At 39.0% G+C, this 18728-nt stretch overlaps 1 protein-coding gene across 4 annotated transcripts in view; it reads left to right on the top strand.

Annotated features, from left to right (window-relative positions):
• LOC122798334 (protein spire homolog 1-like) overlaps window positions 1-18728 on the top strand; it is an 893363-nt gene that overhangs the window by 807385 nt on the left and 67250 nt on the right. For 2 of the 4 annotated variants that reach the window (XM_044067179.1, XM_044067176.1), the window contains 2 exons: window positions 8869-8901; window positions 10033-10170. In XM_044067179.1, the coding sequence (XP_043923114.1) occupies window positions 8869-8901; window positions 10033-10170 (171 nt within the window). The remainder of the gene's footprint in view (window positions 1-8868; window positions 8902-10032; window positions 10171-18728) is intronic. The other 2 variants (XM_044067180.1, XM_044067177.1) reach the window with 1 other exon arrangement.

The raw sequence follows: 18728 nt of genomic DNA, 5'->3' as shown, positions 1-18728 counted from the left end.
GTGGTATAAAGTAACATTAGCACATTTTTATGAAGTTTATCATGTGGCCTGACACACATTTATGCATTCACTTGTGGCAGAAAAGAGGTGTTCAGCTTCTTAATTAAAAGTCCATTGCTTGATCTGTGACTTATTAAAGTACACAGCGTTAAATCTGTGTATGTTGTCCATAGCTTGGCTGCTAAATGTACAGATTCTGAAAACGTCAGATTGTCCATTATCTCATAATTGATTATTGAAGCCTATCCATAAGGAACTCTGTCAGGTGCACAAGAGGCAGTTGTGGCAGCGCTAGAAGTACAAACCAGTAATGCTGAAAACTACTTTCAGTGCTGGTTGAGTTTGCCCTTTTACACACTGTTTTGTCAGTCATAATTGCCATTCAAGTTGACATGAATCTTGCACACAGTAATTAGAGTATGTGGGACAAAGTGCCTTTTAATGTCCAAACGTTTTAGCATAATGTCACCTTGGGTCACTGTGACATACTTCATATTAACAGCTAACAGTCATTTGTATATGGTGTCTGGAAGTCTAATACACCTAAAGCAAATAACTGTCCCCATTGTATCTCCAGTCTTGCAAAACAATGTACCAGATAGTCACAGAACCATAATAAATTGCAAAACGTCTTTGGAACAGACTGTGTTTGAAACTGTGTTTTATAACATGCCCATATATTCACAAGTTAATGTAGGTTTTCAATTGGCAAACAGCATATGTTTTCAATTGAATACCCATTGAATTAAATCCAGATAAATTTGCTGCAAAGACATTATCATTCCTCCAATTCAGTTTAACAGCAAAAGTCAACTGAGTACATTTCGCTCATCATTGAAATGACACTATTAGTCACTGTTGAGCACTCAGCACAACAGTATGTCCAAGATCATCTTGAGTGGCCATTTGAAGTCTTTCCTCCCGTTATTTACCAACCAAAGTACAGGTCACGGCTAGCTCATCTTCTAGTTCAACAGTTTCTCAGACATTATTACGTTTCACAGAATCTAATGCCACTGACTGTTCTCTCAAAGTCCAAAGAAAAAGGTAGTCCTTGCAAGTTATCCGCCATAGACTGAGCTGAGATAAACTGATGCATTCCTGACAAAGGCATTTTCAACTGTACCTTAACCTTATGCCTTCTGCTTTCCCTAATGTCATCCAAAAAAGTTTGCTGCATATTAGTTTGAGAAATTGTGATCTACCAGTGTTGTCCTCTTTTTCACTAGCATAACCATGACAGAGCATGCACTCTTTTTAGATGAGCTGACAGATAGTGACAATCTATAAGCTTTCTTCATGCCCCAAGACCTTTGAGAAGTCAGTCCATCTTAGTTTAAACTCCAGACAGTAAAACCATTCTTCACCTTCCAAAATACCATTGTGAAGCAAATTGTCTCATTGTGCTGTCTTCCAAAGTAGTTAGCTTTTGAGTGTCTGCAATTCTACTATTCAGCCCCACCAATTTATTCTTGACATATGTTGCCGGCTGTTGTAGTGGTAACATCAAATCATACTTTTCTGTTAAAAAAAAAAAAAAAAACTCACTCAAATCTTTAAGTATCTCAAGTTGCTTAATGTAATGATTCAGCAAGTCCAAACCTACTTTCATTTGTTGCTATATCACTTCCAAAGCATTATCTGATCCAGTTTTTCAAAGCCATATTACTGATTGGCAGTTCTCTCTTTCACTAGATGGCAGTTCTTTATTCGTAAGGTAACCGATCCACAAACACTTTGATTTTTCCAGTAACTGTACCACTCATAACAAATTTTGCATCAAAAGTACACTTTAAATTAAATAAATATACTACTTACAGCAAATTAAAAACTAAAAAAAACTAAAGTTTAAACAACTCATACTTACCCAGTAAGTTTCAGAATGGCTGAAGGGAATAACTAACCTCATAAAGTATAGCAAGAATTTCTGTTTAAGGAGTTCCTAAAAATGTTCACATCTTTCCTTTCCTTTGAAGAACCTTTCTGTCCTCCATAGGACGTGAATTCATAATTTGTAGGCCTGCTTGTCCCACCTTTGGACCTATGAACTTGACTTCCATCAAGTCAATTTAGTGAAAAATACATATCCTAGTAGCCATCAATTCTGTGACTCGGATCACTGAGTTTCAAGCCTTTGTTTTGAACCATATGCAGTTTTTCCAAGGGACTGGGTGTTCCTTAGGGAGAACTTGTGTTTTCACTTTAAACTTGTGTTAGAATTATCCTTAAATCAGTCCCTTTATTGCCACACCTTCTTGGTAAGGGCAAAAGCTGTGGAAATGAGTGCGCCTTCACAGCATTAATGTGAACTACCCCTTAAAGTTCTTGGAATTGCTGTTCATCTCCTTTACTTTGAGGAGGGAATGGATGTTGGTGGCAAGCAAACTTTCCAAGTTAGATGTCTCTTACCATCGGGGATTGAATCACTCTTGGAAAATGCTGCTGTCAAAGACCACTCAACAAGGAGCATGAATCCTCCTAATACTCACTTAAAAATGTCTTCCTTGTAGGCGTTCATGCCATGGCCCCCTTTGCTCACTAGTTCACAACTTCAGCAAAAAGTATTGCTTGGCAGTGACCTCAGGATTTGTCTCATTTGTTAACTGACTTTTTAAAGACTCAACTTTCTGATACTTCTGTTAGAGATTTTCTTACTCATCAGAATTTTCCCAGTTATAACTGTAAAGTAGACTTCCCAATGTATACATTCTCATTGATATTCTACAAGGGACCTTCCTTAATGGGTTCCAAATACCCTCACACTGTCTTCTGTCCAGAGGCTGCTTTTGAATTCCACTTAAGTTGGGCAAGTATTTATATGTCCGTTTAACATAGGAGGTCTTGTATATTCATTGTTTTTCTTGATTTACAAGGCAAATGCTTGATATGTGGTTGAGGTGAAGTGGTGGGTTAAAGTGTTAAACATGGTCATCCTGGTAAGGTGCAGGATGTAACAGTGTGTGCACCATTGATTGATTGTCTATGACAAAAGTGCCAAATTAGAGTAGAAAGAAATTAAAATCCAATTCCAGAGCCAGTTAGGAGGATCTCCTGAGACAGTTTGCATGTTAACAGTTTATCTGTTATGTATTCTCTTAGTTCCCCAGTACCTTTCTGCAGCCTAGAAAACCCTTGGATGTAGATGTTGCCACTGTTACTTATGTCTTTGATGTTATGGTGGATTTTCATGCAAAGATATTTTGTTGTGCTAAGAAAATAAATTATGATGCTGTAACTCTGTGTATAATTAGAGCTACTGATGTCCTTTTCATTCTTCCTCACTGATGAGTCTCTGATCCGATCCTCAGATCCAACTCGGCTGCTTTCCCAAGACTGTGCGTCCTAATCTTGAGCTCCTCCCTCTTCCCATAATGCCACTACAGTATCCCTAACTCCTCAGATCTCATTTGCCACCATAGTGGTGCGACGGAGGATTGCGAATCTCGAGCAAAAAGAAGCCTTTTTTTACCTATAATTATCCAATTTCTTGTTCTGGTTCTTTATTCTGTTATTTCTTAAAGCTTCTTTACTCCCTCAGTAGTCTCTTTTGTCTAGAAATGTTCTTTTCCATCCCTTTTTTTAGTATTATTTATGATGTGGTGCTTTGGTTTTTACTGTAAAGGAGTAGGGTCAGTGACTTCCACTGTCTTCCCTTTCGCAGTTAATTTCTTCTTGGCTGATTATTTATAATCAGTCTTTTTGTATTTGCAGTTTACTGTCAATCAGGTACTGAATGTTCAGTGGACTTTGCTTCATTTGCTGGCACTGATTGCACTCTCGCTATACCTGGTATCATAAGATGGCCCCCTTTTTCCTTCTTCTTGTGGTCCTTTAGTTGGTTGTCATTCAGAGAGAGCAGGGACTGTAACCTTAGTCTGTTTTCCTTTCCTGGAATGATTTGTTCCTTGCTTCTGTTTCCCTATCCTCGTAGGGCTAGGGCCATGGGAGTTTTGTTATGGGATCTAGCTGCTGCTGGTTTTCTGTTGTTTTTGGTAGTAAGAGGTCACCATTGTTTGTTTTTTTCCTATTGAAGTGCTAATTTTGCCTCATTTTTTGGCCTGTTACTCATAAAGTTGTGATTTGCTGTGAAATCCTTACCTTGAGGATTGCAGTCAGAAAACATTGACAGACTTTTGAGATTCAGATTTCATACTGTTCAGAAAATTCATAATGCAAAACCTTCCTTTGGATCCGAAGGTTTTGTTGTTTTTGTTTCTTTCTCCTTTCTCTTCCTTCCCATGACCCTATAGTGTCCAGACCCTAATCTGATATTTTTCTTTGCTGTCCAACATGGAATGTGTGATTTCTTGTCATATAAGTGAGCTGAGCACTTGGGTCACTAACTGGTATGTGCTTTCTATCTCAGTCTTCATATCCCTGGGAAAGACACATGCTGGTACTACACCTGTTGTGCTAGCCCATGAGTCATGCTGACCCTAAAACACTGGACATTCATTTTTTGGAAGGGCTCAGTTGTTTCTGAATCCGTCTCACTACCACAGGATCCCCCTCTGCAGAGTTCATTTTGCTCTGACATGGAGATTCCAAAATTATGTTGTCATCTTTCTACAGCTACAGTTCGGTAGAAAGAGAGACATATTCTTTCCCTAGTCAGTTCCACTTCTGATTTAGCATCATGGACTTCCCTTTCTTCTGCCATTCTTCCATTCCCAATCCCAGCCCAATTTCCCACTAGAAATAGTTATTAGGAACATGCCCCATGGAGGAGAGGAAGATTCTCTGGCCTTTCTGCTGCAGCATCCCCTTCCCTTGGATTTGTATGGAATACGGGGGTTTGTGGTGGCAAATGTTGCTAAGCAGAAGCTGAGGTTCGGAGCCCCACTGTTATCCTCTCAACAGGGGGTCAGAACTTTACCTTATTCTGATGGCATTAGTTCCTCAGATGTTTTTACTGTGAGGCTGGCTGTTTCCTTTAGACTTCTGTGGGCAGTGGAGATTTGTGAAGCAAAAACTTTGAGATTCTCTAGGCTCTGTTTCTGTGAAGGGTTCAAAAGGAGGAAATTTCTCCTTGCATCTGCAGGGTACCTTATGTCCTTCCCTAGCATACTCTAGAATCCTTTTATTCATATAAGCCTACAGCATACTGTGACTGCCTTTAACAATCCCCTTTCAAACTTCCTCAGGATTTATGTGGGGTACCTTCTTCTAAAGTCAAGTTGAGACTTCTCCATTATGGGCATATCCTCACAGACGCTAAAAACACCATGGTTATAAATACTCCTTTATAGCCCCTTCTGTGTACCTAAGCAATGTTCAACTGTACACATCTTGGGACTTTTGGATGCTCTGCTCCCTTCTATATGGACACCAGTATTAATATCACAAAATATACTTGTGGTGTCAAATTAATTAATTTATTTAACATTTGTTAATCGGGAAAGTCCGATGTAGAACAAAGCCAATTTTCAGCGGAGGCCAGGGGAGAAATGCTCCAGACATGCATCTTTGTAACATGGGAGGAAACCCAGACATACATCTTTGTAACATGGGAGGAAACCGGATAACCCAGAGGAAACCCACACGAATGCAGGGAGGACATGCAGACTCCAAACAGAAGGTACACCAGCCAAGAATCGAACTGGAGAACCTCTTGCTGTGATGCGACAACGCTATCACTGTGCCATCCAGTACAAATACAAAAGAGTTTACATTTAATTGAACTGTAAAACTGCTACTAATATAGAATTCCAGCCAATTTCCTTTACAACTAGTTGGTATTTCAATGCCCCTATCAGATGTCAACCTTTGCATACCAGAGTTTATTTATTTTGGGTATACTCTTCAGACCCCTGGATATTACCGATAAATATAACCAGTATGAAATATGATTCCTCACAGAATACAACCTTTCATAGGAACGCAGTTGAGTTCTACAATTCATACTCGTATTCATCTTGATAAACCTGAAATACTGTTTGCTGTTTTTTCGTACCTTGCTTTCAACAGACTGATGTAGTCACTCATTGAATCGACATCAGCTTTTTCCATTTCTCTATTGTTTCTAAATATGTTCTTTCATGCAAACCTTTCAATAGACTCAACTATACAATGGTCCATTCCTTATCGGCCTCTATCTTATTCTGTAAAACAAACCTAAATTTGCAAGCCTTGTATTCATGGCTGGAACCATTCAGAGGATATATTTGAGCATACAGTACCCACTGACGCTGTGGGTGAAAGTTGATCCAATCACATGCCCTAGATTCGACAGCAGTCCTTTTACTGTTGCTAGGCTTTCAGGTTGGGCATCTGGTGCACCTACCCTCCTTTTTACCATTGGTCATGTAGGTGTCCTTAAACCAGCAGGCAGTACAATGTCAATTATTTACCAGACTTAATCTTTTTCCATAAGTTCTAGAGTGGTTCTTCTAAGCTGTTAGGCCCTCAGAAATTCCTCCTGTATGCCTAATCCCCATTTACCATTGAATCTGAATTTTCTGAATAAAGCCAGCAGGCTAACAACCTCTGTTGTGTCATTGCCACCTTCTGGCATCATCAGGTAGAGCTCTTCTCTATCCCTTTCACTTGTGGTTTCATCGGCAATATCCTCCTGGGATTCGGGAATTCTATCTGTATCTCCAGTCTCCCCAGGTGGAGATCAAGTCTCTCATTTCCACATCTAGTTATCCCATGGTTTTCCCCCATGCCAGTCATAGAACTGTAGTTCCACCTGACTTACCCAGTTCGTGATATTAATTTGGCTTCACAGAAGACAACTTCTAACAAAGACTATAGAAGCAAGTGGAATCTTTACCCATAGGGGCGTTCTATCAAAACATAGGCCCTTCTCCACTTCTACTCCTACCATCATTCCCTATCTTGCTAACCCCTTTAACGAGTTTTCTCTTTTACTAATCTTCCATTAGCAACTATATTGGTTTCTCACTCTGGAAATCAACTCTTTTCCTTGACAACGTCCCGTTTATATAATCATTCCTTAGAGGGATCTTGCTACTTGCACCTTCCATGAAAGACATCTTTCTCCTTCAGATCTCACAGGTATTCTTCAGGGGCTGACATAGAAACCTTTGAACTGGCGAGCTATCATCATATAAAATTTCTTTCATGCAAAATATTCTTTGGTGAAGCAGTTACATGGGCAAAAATGAATTTCCAAAACTTTGGGATTTGTTTGTCAAGCCAACATAAAAAAAATGAATTTCAACACACCAGGCTTAGTTTGCCAAGCCTCCTTAGGTCAGTTCCCCTTTATGACCAAATTAAACACATAGGTGAACATTTGTTAGTCCATGCAATGGTCACTTATCGTTCACAATTTTTCTGATTACAGTGAACACATTTTACAGCTTCTTGATGTTCATATGCAGTTATGTTTCTATTTCCCAGGACCAAACAGTTCAGAAAGTCTGACCAGCACTTTTTCCTTTTTCTTCTAAATGCTTGGATCAAGTGGTCTCCAAAATTACCCTTTGTTTGTTTCCTTTCCCTTCTAACTGCTTAGATTACTATGTTTGCTGTTTTATTCCCAAAGTAGTTTGGAATTGCTTCATCATTCTGCAGCCTTTCTACCAGGTTTATACCAACCGTATCTACATTTCTCCCAAGCTTCTATTGAGGTAATTAGTGTTGCAGTCACTTGGTCTAAGACTCTTGCCCTTATGACACATTACAAGTTAGGCATCGTCTCCAGAAACAGGACTTCCTTTTGACTGACAGTGCTCCAGCATATCCTCCTTTGAGGGCTTCCCAGCAGTTATGTTGGTAGGGTTTCTGACCCATCCCATAAGGAAGAATGAAAAGGACATCAGATTTAGGAGTTATGTACCTACCATAACTTGGTATCTGTGTTGTCCATTCTCATTTTTTCTCACCTTCCCACCCACCATTGCCCAGCTTTGACATTCTTAGAAGTGTATTGGATGATATAGGAATTTTCATGTCCTCAAATTTGAACGTTAATATTTCCTTTATCTGTCCTATCTCTAAAACCAGTGGGCAGCAAACTCGATCTGAGGAGTTATTGATGCTATAGTGCATTATGGGAAGAGGGAGAAGCTCGAGAGTAGGATCCGAGGTCGTAGGAAAGTGGCCAAGTCAAATCCGAGGATTGGATTCAAGACTAATCAGTGAGGAAGTACTGCAGTTTGTCCTGCTAAAATGTCCCAAAAATGTAGTTTTTTTGACATTAGGAAAGTCACATCCATCTTGTAATTTGTCAACATTATTCCATTTTAAATGTAAATAGCGTAAAACAAAGTTGCAGATAAAGGGATTTTTTCAGATGTCATGTAAGAAGCTTGTAAAAATACATTTTAAAAGTTTGCATTGCGGATAGCATCAGCATTAGTTATGTTGGCAAGGACAGCTAATGGAAATATGGTATGCCAGAAACAGTGCAATATTAATTATATAAATTGTCTGCATACTTGATCATGCCAACATTTATAAATCTTAATGGCTTAATAAGTTATCTGTGGTCCTGTCATTCATATTTCACAGTCTTTCCATCTCATGCATGAAGCTGTTTTTTCAATAAAAATTGTGCATACCTATGATGTGTACTTGCTCTGTTTACATTCAGAAGATGTGTCTGTGGATATGCGTCTAGTATGTTGCTGTGCAGCTGATAATTTATTCTTTATGCAAAAAGTTCTGTTTTAATGTGCTTGTATATAAACCTTAGTTTGTGTACGTATACACTGTATCACATAACCATATGCACATACATGTATGATTTGTATGCAGCACTAGGACTGCTTTTGAGGAATGGTGGATTCTATAAGAAATTGGATCAGAGGTTTTGAAATGTAAAGGGAGAGCAGAAAATTAAAGAACAACTGATACTGATTTGCTTATTGCTGTTTTTTTTTTTTTTTTGATAATTAGGAGCCTCTCAAGATCAAGGAGATACCCAAAAGGGTATGTGTGCGGCAGCATAAAAATTAATAAAGTTTTACTTGGTTTGATAAACACATTTTTATTGTGGACATTTATTTTCATCAATATCCTGGGCACTCCAGGTTCTGTCTGTTTCATAGTATTATGGTGGTTCTGCAAAATGTAAAGCATGAAGTGCACAAATATGTTTTGGGTCTCAAGTCTTGTTTCTAGTTTTTGCAGCTTAACTGTGATTTATGTGGCACTAACAGAAAGACGAAGAGAAAAACTCTTAAGAGCCTGATTAGGCAAAATCAAAATTTGCATTGTCTAATCCATCTAGCAGCTGCATCTTGAGTTTACTCTGATGTGACCACTTAGCTTTAAAGGCTGCTATTATCATTATTATGATGCTAGAAATACATACAACTTCTGTCTTTCTGTTAAATGCTTTTATTTAGGCAGTTTGTTAGATGTAATGGGTACTAACTGTATCACCATTGGCATATTTGGGCACCACCAAAATGAGGAAGATTAATCAAGAAAAATAAAGCACAGCACATTTTATATGTATGTCAAGTACAACAAAGAATACTTTGGTGTTAAGCAAACTATATTGTTTTGTGACTAGAATACAATTAGGGATAGCTTTATTTTGAAGAGAACAATTATATTGACCTTTCTGCACCTCATAAAGAAGCCATTAGGTCATAACTGTCAGATTTCACTCTCTAAATAGTATTTATCTGACAGTAATACACATTTTGCTCTTTTAAAAAATTGGCTAAAATATACATTCATTTGCTGTTTAGATTTTTATTATCTCTAGCAAACCAGTGTATAATTATCTTTCAAGTGCTAGATCTTACATTTAAGAATAGTTAATAGCAAATTGAGTAGTTATTGCTGTCATTATTATTTCATCATTTGGCAGTAACTAAAGTAAAAACTGTAAAAGTCTAAATGTTCCAGTTAAATGGCTCTTGTACGTGATGTGAAAACATGCTGTCAGCTTAGCACATACATATGTGTGGTGACCATGTACTTGCCAGTACCACTTCCTTCAGGCAGCATAAGTTGCCTTTCACGGGTGCTACTAACCAGGGCCAGGTACTGTAAATGATTTAGGGTTTGATTTCCTGCAGTAACCATTGTTGCTTTCTGTCTCTATAGGAAGAGTTCTGTTACCCAGTGGAGTGTTTAGCTCTAACAGTTGAAGAAGTGATGCACATCCGCCAAGTTCTTGTCAAGGCAGAGTTGGAGAAGTACCAGCAATATAAAGATGTCTACAATGCACTTAAGAAAGGAAAGGTTAGAGATGCATAACAAACAAATTCAAGCAATAACTGTCATTGAAGATTTTAGGTTTAGATTCAATTTATAATTAACATTTGAACATGAGTTTTCAACAGAAGTTATTGTGAAAATATTAACTTATGCATATAAAAATTGAAGATAATCTCAATCTGGAATGCATTAACTGTATCCAGAAATGCAAGTATAGACCTTTTTCACATCACTTGATTGATAACACCAGAGAGTATGAGAAATTTTGCTTGTATCTGAAGCCATCCTTGGCAAGAAAAATGAAATTAAGTATTATTTTCCACTTGTATTGCTTGTTTTCATTGCATTCTTTAAGATTTATATGCTATTTATTATTTTTCCTACACTTGCTTAGAGTTTTAAGTTGCATGTTTCTACTGCTGTAAGGGCTGCTGTTCTGCAGTTGTAGCACTCTAAATATATTGCATCTGCTGTTTTCAGTGTTTTTAGGCATCTGTTTTTGTGGCTTCCTAACATATGGGTTCCAAACCAGTCATTTTACATTAAGAAGGTCAAAGTGTGCACTGTTGTGGCAGGGGAGGCTGATTTCACATATCTGAGCTGGAAATGGCTGGTGGAAAGCTTACTGTGTGTTTACCTGACTGGCCTGTGGGCATACCTAGTTTAAAACTTTTTTTTTTATGCTTGTATATAAGCTCATGTTTGCAAAACACAGCAGTGGTTAGTGGTCTTATATGTACGCAATCACTAGAAGTTCTACTTTTCCCTATAAAATATACCTCAAAAATTTGTCTCGTTACTCAAGGATCAACTAGTTTGCAAGCTGAGGAGCATCGCTGCATAGGTTAGCTGAGATTACACTACATAAACACCCATATTTTGTCGCATTGCAAACATCCCCCCGTATATTTCCTTTGCAAAGCACATATTAAGGATCTGCAACCATGGATAGGCACTTTCCTGCTATCTCTTCATCTAACTTGGGTGGTCATGGGAATCCTGAGGCAATGTAACGATTGCCTTATGTACACTGACAACCACTTAATTCTGAAACAGACGAATACAGTATGTGAGAGATGAAGTTTCACAATGTCAGTGAAGGCAAGACTCCCACATACAGACACAAAAAAGCCAAACAGGTTGTCAGTGACATACACACACAACGCTCACCAAACTCACTGAGGACCAGACATATACACCTACATATGTGGAAGTGCTTACATGTAACCTACCCAAACCTCAAAGGCCTCCAAAAAGCAGTCGTTAGAAGCTCTGCATGCACATAAACAAGACCACTTCCACCCTAGCACATTCAGCTACATTTCATAGTGCCTAAACTACCAAGTCCATAAGGTGCAACACCATACAACCCAATGTTTTGATTATAGGCGATTCCATTGTGAGACACACTAATGTCCCTCTCCAGGCTGAATAAGGTGAACATTACAGTTAGTTGCCTGTCAGGGGCCAGGGTTCGCCAGATCACACAAGCACTCAGTTCAGTAAACTCCAAGTACCAGTATGACTGAGTTGTAGTCCATGTGGGCATAAATGACCTGGGACGTACCTCCGTGGACTATATGAGGGGAGACTTGATTGAGTTCTCAGAATGTGTGACACAGGCAGGTATGAGCCTAGAATTGAGCAGCATTCTACTGTCTCCAAGAATGACACCATAATACCAACAGAAAATTTTTGACTTTAATAATTGGTTTACCTATTGGTGTCATTCCAAATGGGTCCAATATTTGTCAGCCTGGAAGATCATGATTGTCAGGCCCCTCCCCTTTGCCAGGGATGGCCTTTACCTGTTGTCACTAGGATTTTGGGTATTAGCCAAAACATTATCCACCCCTCTATAGTGCCCTTTTTAGGCATTACCAAGCAGACAAACTTTCTAACATAGCAAAATCTTCTCCAGATAATCCTAAATGTATTATTGCTCAATGCTAGGAGTCTCTGCAAGGAGCTACACTCCCTGGAGGCAGTCCTCACCCTGGAACATGCCTGTGAAGTTATTGAGACATGGTTCAGACCTGTGGGAAGCACCCTGACAGTGCAAGGCTATAATGCCTTCCACATGTTCAGACCATCTACTGCACATGAAAGGACAAAAGGTGGAGCTGTATCCATCTGCATAAAGGATAAGCACATCTCAAGACTGGTCAGATTATATGACACACTTGAGCTACTCCATGTCCAACTAACTATACCTCATGTCTGAATTTACTAGAATCACTTACAATTCATCTCATTTACATACTCATGGGTGATTTCATCTACCCCTCCATTAACTGGGAAGCATACACGACTACTAACATGCAGGCTCAAAGATTTCTAGACTTTGTCAATGCAAATGCCCTGGAGTCTGCACTCCCACTAGGGGTACAGGTATCCTAGACCGGGTACTCACAGATATGGGAATGTGTTGCAACCCCCAATATGTCCTCACTGGTTAGATCAGATCCCAAAGTGGTCTCCCTTGAAATAAATATAAAACTAGAGCCCCTACCTAACCACAAAACCTTTAAGAACTTTTTGAAGGCAAACTACCTCCTATTAAGCGATGGCATATCTAATTTCCAATCTCCCCCAAACCCAGAAAACACAGAAGCATATGTGGAGATGTACACAAAAACTCTGTATGACCATATAATCAACTGCATAATAACAGCAGTACCTAGGTCAAACTGCAAAAATAAACCACCTTGGTAGACCCCTGGTATAAAATAGGTGCACAACAAAAGAAAGAAAATCCTACCTAGAAGTAAGAGATAATGTGCACAACACAGCAAAAACTCCCTCATTAGTCTAAACAATCAAATCAGGGGGACTAGTCAAGTCTTCAAAAGCGACTTATGAGGTAAAAAAAAATAGCCTCCCAAGCTAAGGATGACCATAAGGCATTTTTCAGTTATATAACCCCCAACAATGTGCAGAGTTAGTTGTAGATGGTATCTCTTATACCTAACCAGAAGGTAAAGCAAATCTACCGACCAGTAAATTCAGTTCAAATTTCACCTCCCCATCACCTGCAGTCACCCCGCAAGAAATACCCTCCACCATTCCTCTACCAGTTATCACAAAAGAACAGGTTGCCACTGCACTCTCTAAAGCTACAAATATGGCTTTGATGGGTCCTGACAATGTCCCAGGATGCCTCTTAAGTAGATTGAAACAGGACCTATCTGGCTCAATAAGATTTCTATTTAACTACAACCTCCAGACCAGACTGATTTTCTCTATGTAGAGTGGAGGACAGCCACAGTCATTCCTCTGCATAATAGGGGACCATCAACAGACCCAAAAAACAAAAGACCAGCACCATCAACAGACCCATAAGTTTAACTAGTCTTATATGCAAGGCCATGAAAAGAATAATCCTGGACCTGGCAAATAACTATATAGGAAACCTCCAAACACTGCACCCAACCCAGGTCAGCTTTGTCAAGGGCAGGTCATGTCTGCTGTACCTGGTGGGCTTCTTTGAGAAAGTCACTTGAGCCATGGATTTGGGTAGAACAATGGATACTGTCTACCCTGACCTAGCTAAGGCATTTATCACAATTCCACACTTTGGTATTATAGATAAACTTAAAAACTGGGCATAAATCCCTATGTAACCAAATGGCTCATGGACAAGGACGCATGTTGTTAAAGTAAGAGAATCCAGATCCAGCAGGAGGCCAGTTACTAATGATGTGCCACAGGGCTCTGTGCTGGGACCTCTGTTGTTCAAAATATACTTTTCTGAAGTCAAGGATAATGTAGAAGGCCTTTGATTGACTAAGTTTGCTGATGACTGCAAGTTGGTGGCAATCATTGAATCTCCCAGTGATATAGATATTCTTCAGGAGGGTCTGACTTAGAAAAATGATTTGTGGAAGAGCCAGGCCCTAAAACTAAATGCAAAAATGCATAATTATGCCCTTTTAGAAGTAAAATACCCCTGAATATTACAACTTTAATAGCACAACCCTAAGAGTTAATTCAGAGGTGAAAGATTTAGGTACACAGATAGATAGTAGCCTGAACTTTGACCACCACTTGTCCACAGTGATGAAGAAGGCCTTCTGTGTGGCACAGCTTGTAAGTAAAAGCCTAGTATCCTGATCCAAGGAAGTTATAGTCCTACTGTACTCTGCCCTCATCAGACCAATAATGAAGTACAATGCACCTTTTAGCATGTACTTGACCAGGTACTTGCAGCAGCTAGTGCAGCCTCAGAAGTTCCTTACAAAAAAAAAAAAAAAATACAGGGTGTAAACAACATGTGCTGTGCAGATAGACTGAAAGCCTTATCTCTCTACTCTGTCTACTACCGACTATTAAGGGGTGATCTATGCCTAATCTACAAGGCACTTGGAAATCTAGCCTTGATGGAGGTGTTACACATTCGCAAGAAAAACTTTGAGGACCGCCTGATCTTAGGATTTAAACCTGGGCTGTGACACGAACAAAACATGCTGAAGTGACAGCTATGTGTCTCTGAGATTACTCCTTTTCTGGAACAGGCTTCCTTTTCATGTAAAGCAGAGCCCTTCCTTGACCCTGTTCAAATGCAGTTTGAATCCTTGGATGGGGAATCGTAAATCATAAAATCACTCCTGGGAAGAGCCTGTGTTCCTTATGGACAGGGGAAGTCTGTAAAGTACTCAAAAGGTAAACTTTGGGTAGTAATTTCTTTTTTTTTTTACCTTAACATTTTTACATTTTAAGTAATGACAAGCAAATGGTGGGATTCCCTGTGCAAGCATTTTTGGAGTAATGTATCTCAAAACATTGCTACAACATACCATACAGAAAGTGGTGATTACGTAGAAGCATAGGGCATGGTCATTTATTTCCTTTTATAGGAGCTTGATTATATCTAGACTCTGCAATAATCCTGAGTCTAGTTGTCTGTTGTGCGACTGTGAGCAAGTAACTTAACCTGACACTGCTTCTGAGTCATCCCTAAAAAAAGGACATGTACCTAACAGACATTCTTAGTTAACAGTTTTTTTTTTTTTAGGGACAACCCAGTCATAATGCAAAAGCAGTGCAGAAGACTGCAGATACGAGTGTGTATGGGAGTCATTGCAGAGGTTTTAAGGCTATGAGCTGTTAACCAGCTATTTCTTGTAGTCAAAAGGTTTGAGCGCCTCAGCCTCTGTTTGCCTACCTTGTGTTGTGAGCAAGTCACTTTACTAGACAGTACTCCTAGGTTGCCCCTGAAATGGAATGTTTGTGCCAAGTGGATTTACCTGATTAACAAATAAATAAAAGTAATATTAAAACAACTAAAATAAGTTAAACAAGAATAATATAAAAAAGTGACATCCAAAATGTTGGACAAAGCCAAAGTACAATGTCATGTAAGTATATAGGAGTGAGTCTAATCCCCAGAAAGTACTGATAGAGCAGCAGGGAGGTATGGGTGTCTCCCTCCCAGGTAGGAGGGCATTCATCGCTGATTTCTTCCTTTGGGGAGATGTTGCTCAAAAAGGTAATTGGCCTCAAACATAAGTGGTGTGTGGGAGATGGGGTAGGGAAGTGAGCAGGGCATTTAAAAAAAGTCAGGATAAAATTGGAAACAGCCGAGTCCCCAGTACACCCTTAGGATACACTACTGGCCCCACTGACATTGGGACAAGTTCAGGGGTTAGAAGACAAGCTGGTAGACCAAATGTTTACATGGGGCAATGGGGGCCAGGCTGGTAAAATGATGCCCCCTGGGGGAGGAAAAGAAGTATTTTGCTAAGTGGAGGAAGAAAAATCCGTAAACTACATTGTTTTTTTCTGTGGGGAGGACTACTACAAAACTGTTGCAGGAAATGAACTTCTACTTACTGTTTTTCAAACAGTTTGATGTTCCATAAGCAAAAGAAAATGTCACTGTTTTGCTACTATTCTGGGCATATGCCCAGATAAAAGCATCATTACCCTATAGCATTTTCAGTTTTTGCTTCCTGAAACCATTAGTCACTTGATTCCATTTTTCCATTAGCAGCTTCCATTAGCAAGCAGGTAGTATTTTTTTTCTGAATCCTTTTTCCTAGTGCCTGCTGACCTCCTCTGTTTTTCTTCCTGGAGACTACTGTCCTGTTGATTATTGCAAGATTATATACTTGCCTACAGCTATTACGCCATAGTAGTCTGACGCTCATCTGCTCTCACTGTGCTGGGCTTAGTCACACATAGTACACTTCAACAAACAAATGTTCATCTTGGCCTTTTTCCCTACCTTTCCTTGACATATGTCCTCTATCAGATGTCACTGTTGCAGTTGACCACAATACTGTTTCCACCCTCTTCAGCTGGTTATTCCAGTTCCTGGATCATTAGATGATTCTAGGGCATCTGATCACAGTCAGGGCTTTATCATGTGCTGTCTGCATCCAACTATCATTAACAAGCAGTCTGTCTATAATTTTGTCTTTGCTTTCAGTCTATAAGTACTTAAAAGTTTACTCCATTTTCCTGTGAGAAAAATATTTGGATATTGCAGCAGATAAAATTTATTGTGTAATTACATCAGCACTCATGTCTGTGACAAGTGTGTTTGTTGTAGAAGCCACGTTAAAAGTATACATGTCCCCATTAATTCAGATTTGTTATTTTACTGTATTTTATTTCTATTTTATTTTTTTTTACTTTGTTTTTGTTGACCAGGATAGACTGAGAAAACAAATTTTCATGAGAGGCCCTAGGGAAATACTTCATGAGCTTAAATAACAACATAAAATGAGTATACACAAGATACAGTGGTCAAACAGGTGCACTAATATAGTGATGAAATTGAATTAAATGTTGTGGGTATGTAGAACTAAAACAATTTAAAATGTATTAGTTTGGATGCAATAATACAATGATGAGCATCATTGTACGAACATAGATGTATACAAACAATTTAAATAGGCAACTTTGGAAAGAACTTAAGAGAACAAGGAGAGGAAAGAATTGTGATGTGGATGGAAGTTGAGAACAAGGGGAGGAAAGAATTGTGATGTGGATAGAAGTTGGGGCTGATGTGTGAAACAAATAGGTAGGGTATGTTTAAGAGATGGTGTAATCAGGGAAGTTGTTTAAAAGGAGAGGGCTTATCTTGCTGTAAGGCAGGAACAAAGGCCACAATTTCAGCAAGTATTGTTGTAGTTGACATTTGAAAGATATGAAGTTATTGTCTTGTTTTAGAGCAAGTAGGATGGATTTCCACTTATAGTAAGAGTATAAGGACTCTCCAGCCCTGTGCTGAGATTTAGGTATGTGAAGGAGCAGTTTATCAGCTGTGCAGAGACTCCTGGATGATGAATATATTTCAATAATGCTTTTTTTAGAATGGGGCATCTTTCAGGTTTGTAGATAAGATTGTGAAATGTGAGGAGCTGTTTTGAGTTATGGATGTGGGAAGCTTCTAGCCAGCCAGATGAGAAGTTGGTGAAACAAGTCTTTGCTTCTCTGCAGAAGGACACGTTTGTTTGGAATTGTTTATTCAGTCTTCTCTTTTCAGGTGTGCATCTCTCGGGGCTATAAAACCAAATTCACTTTGTAAACAAATAACTCTGGCTTATGAATGAAAAGTGGAGCTGGAGGCTTTTCAGGACATTGTTCAGCTGTAGGAAATGCTAGTATTAGGCTTTTCTGCCACGCCTCCAGTTTTGAGTATAATTTCACTGTTAATGGTTTGCAACCTTTTCCTTTGGCTTAGCCACAACACTGAGAACTTAAAACAATAAATAAATCAGGAAGGTGAGTCCAAAAGAGCACATGCATTAATGTGTAGTCCTAAAAATGTGTTGGGGAGCGCAAGGTTTGACGTCAGCCTGGGGCTCAAGGCACACTTATTCCTACCACTGTTTATCTTCATTTGTTTTATATCCTGTAAAGACTTGAAACTATCTCAAAATGTCCCACAACATCAACATGTCCTTTTCTGAATTTATAAGAGGAAAAATATAATCTGGGAATAAAGCTAACTTTCATTGATTACCATACCATTTGTATCCTTGAATTTGTGAGTCCCTTATTTTCTTTGTCAGTGGCTCTAAATATAAAATGAATAACAAATGTAAAAGAGGAAAACTCTGCCTGGTTCCTCTGTTTGTACACAGCTTGCTGCATAGGAACCCTCCCACTTAATTCTTACTTCTGACCCTTTCTTTGGTTCTCTTAATTAACCATATTAATCTATCAGGAAGCTCAGTGCTTCCATTGCCCTATTCATAAAATCCCAGCTGACTCTATCAAATAATTGCCTTCTCTATGGTTAAGACCCACCAACAATAGCAGCAGTTTCCTACACTCTTCTTCCCTCTGGATCATCATCGTTTTATTAATGTTGTCAAATGTTTGCCTCTCCTTCACAAAACCATACTGATCCATATCTGTCGATTTTTGCAGCACCTTTGCCATTCTTTTAACTAATATACACATAAACTTTTTATAATCATGGTTTAAAATTGAAACAGTTCTATGTGAAACTAGGTCTGAAGAGTCTGTACCCTCTTTGGATAAAACAGCCATCACAACTTTCTTCCAAGGTGTTGGAACTCATCTCTCCCCTTGTTAAACAAAACTCTCCAGATCTTTATCACTTTGTT

The sequence above is a fragment of the Protopterus annectens genome, chromosome 3.part1, assembly GCF_019279795.1.
Source record: "Protopterus annectens isolate FY-2018-M chromosome 3.part1, PAN1.0, whole genome shotgun sequence".
Classification (NCBI taxonomy): Eukaryota; Metazoa; Chordata; order Ceratodontiformes; family Protopteridae; genus Protopterus; species Protopterus annectens.
This window is presented reverse-complemented; position numbering and strand designations above follow the sequence as displayed.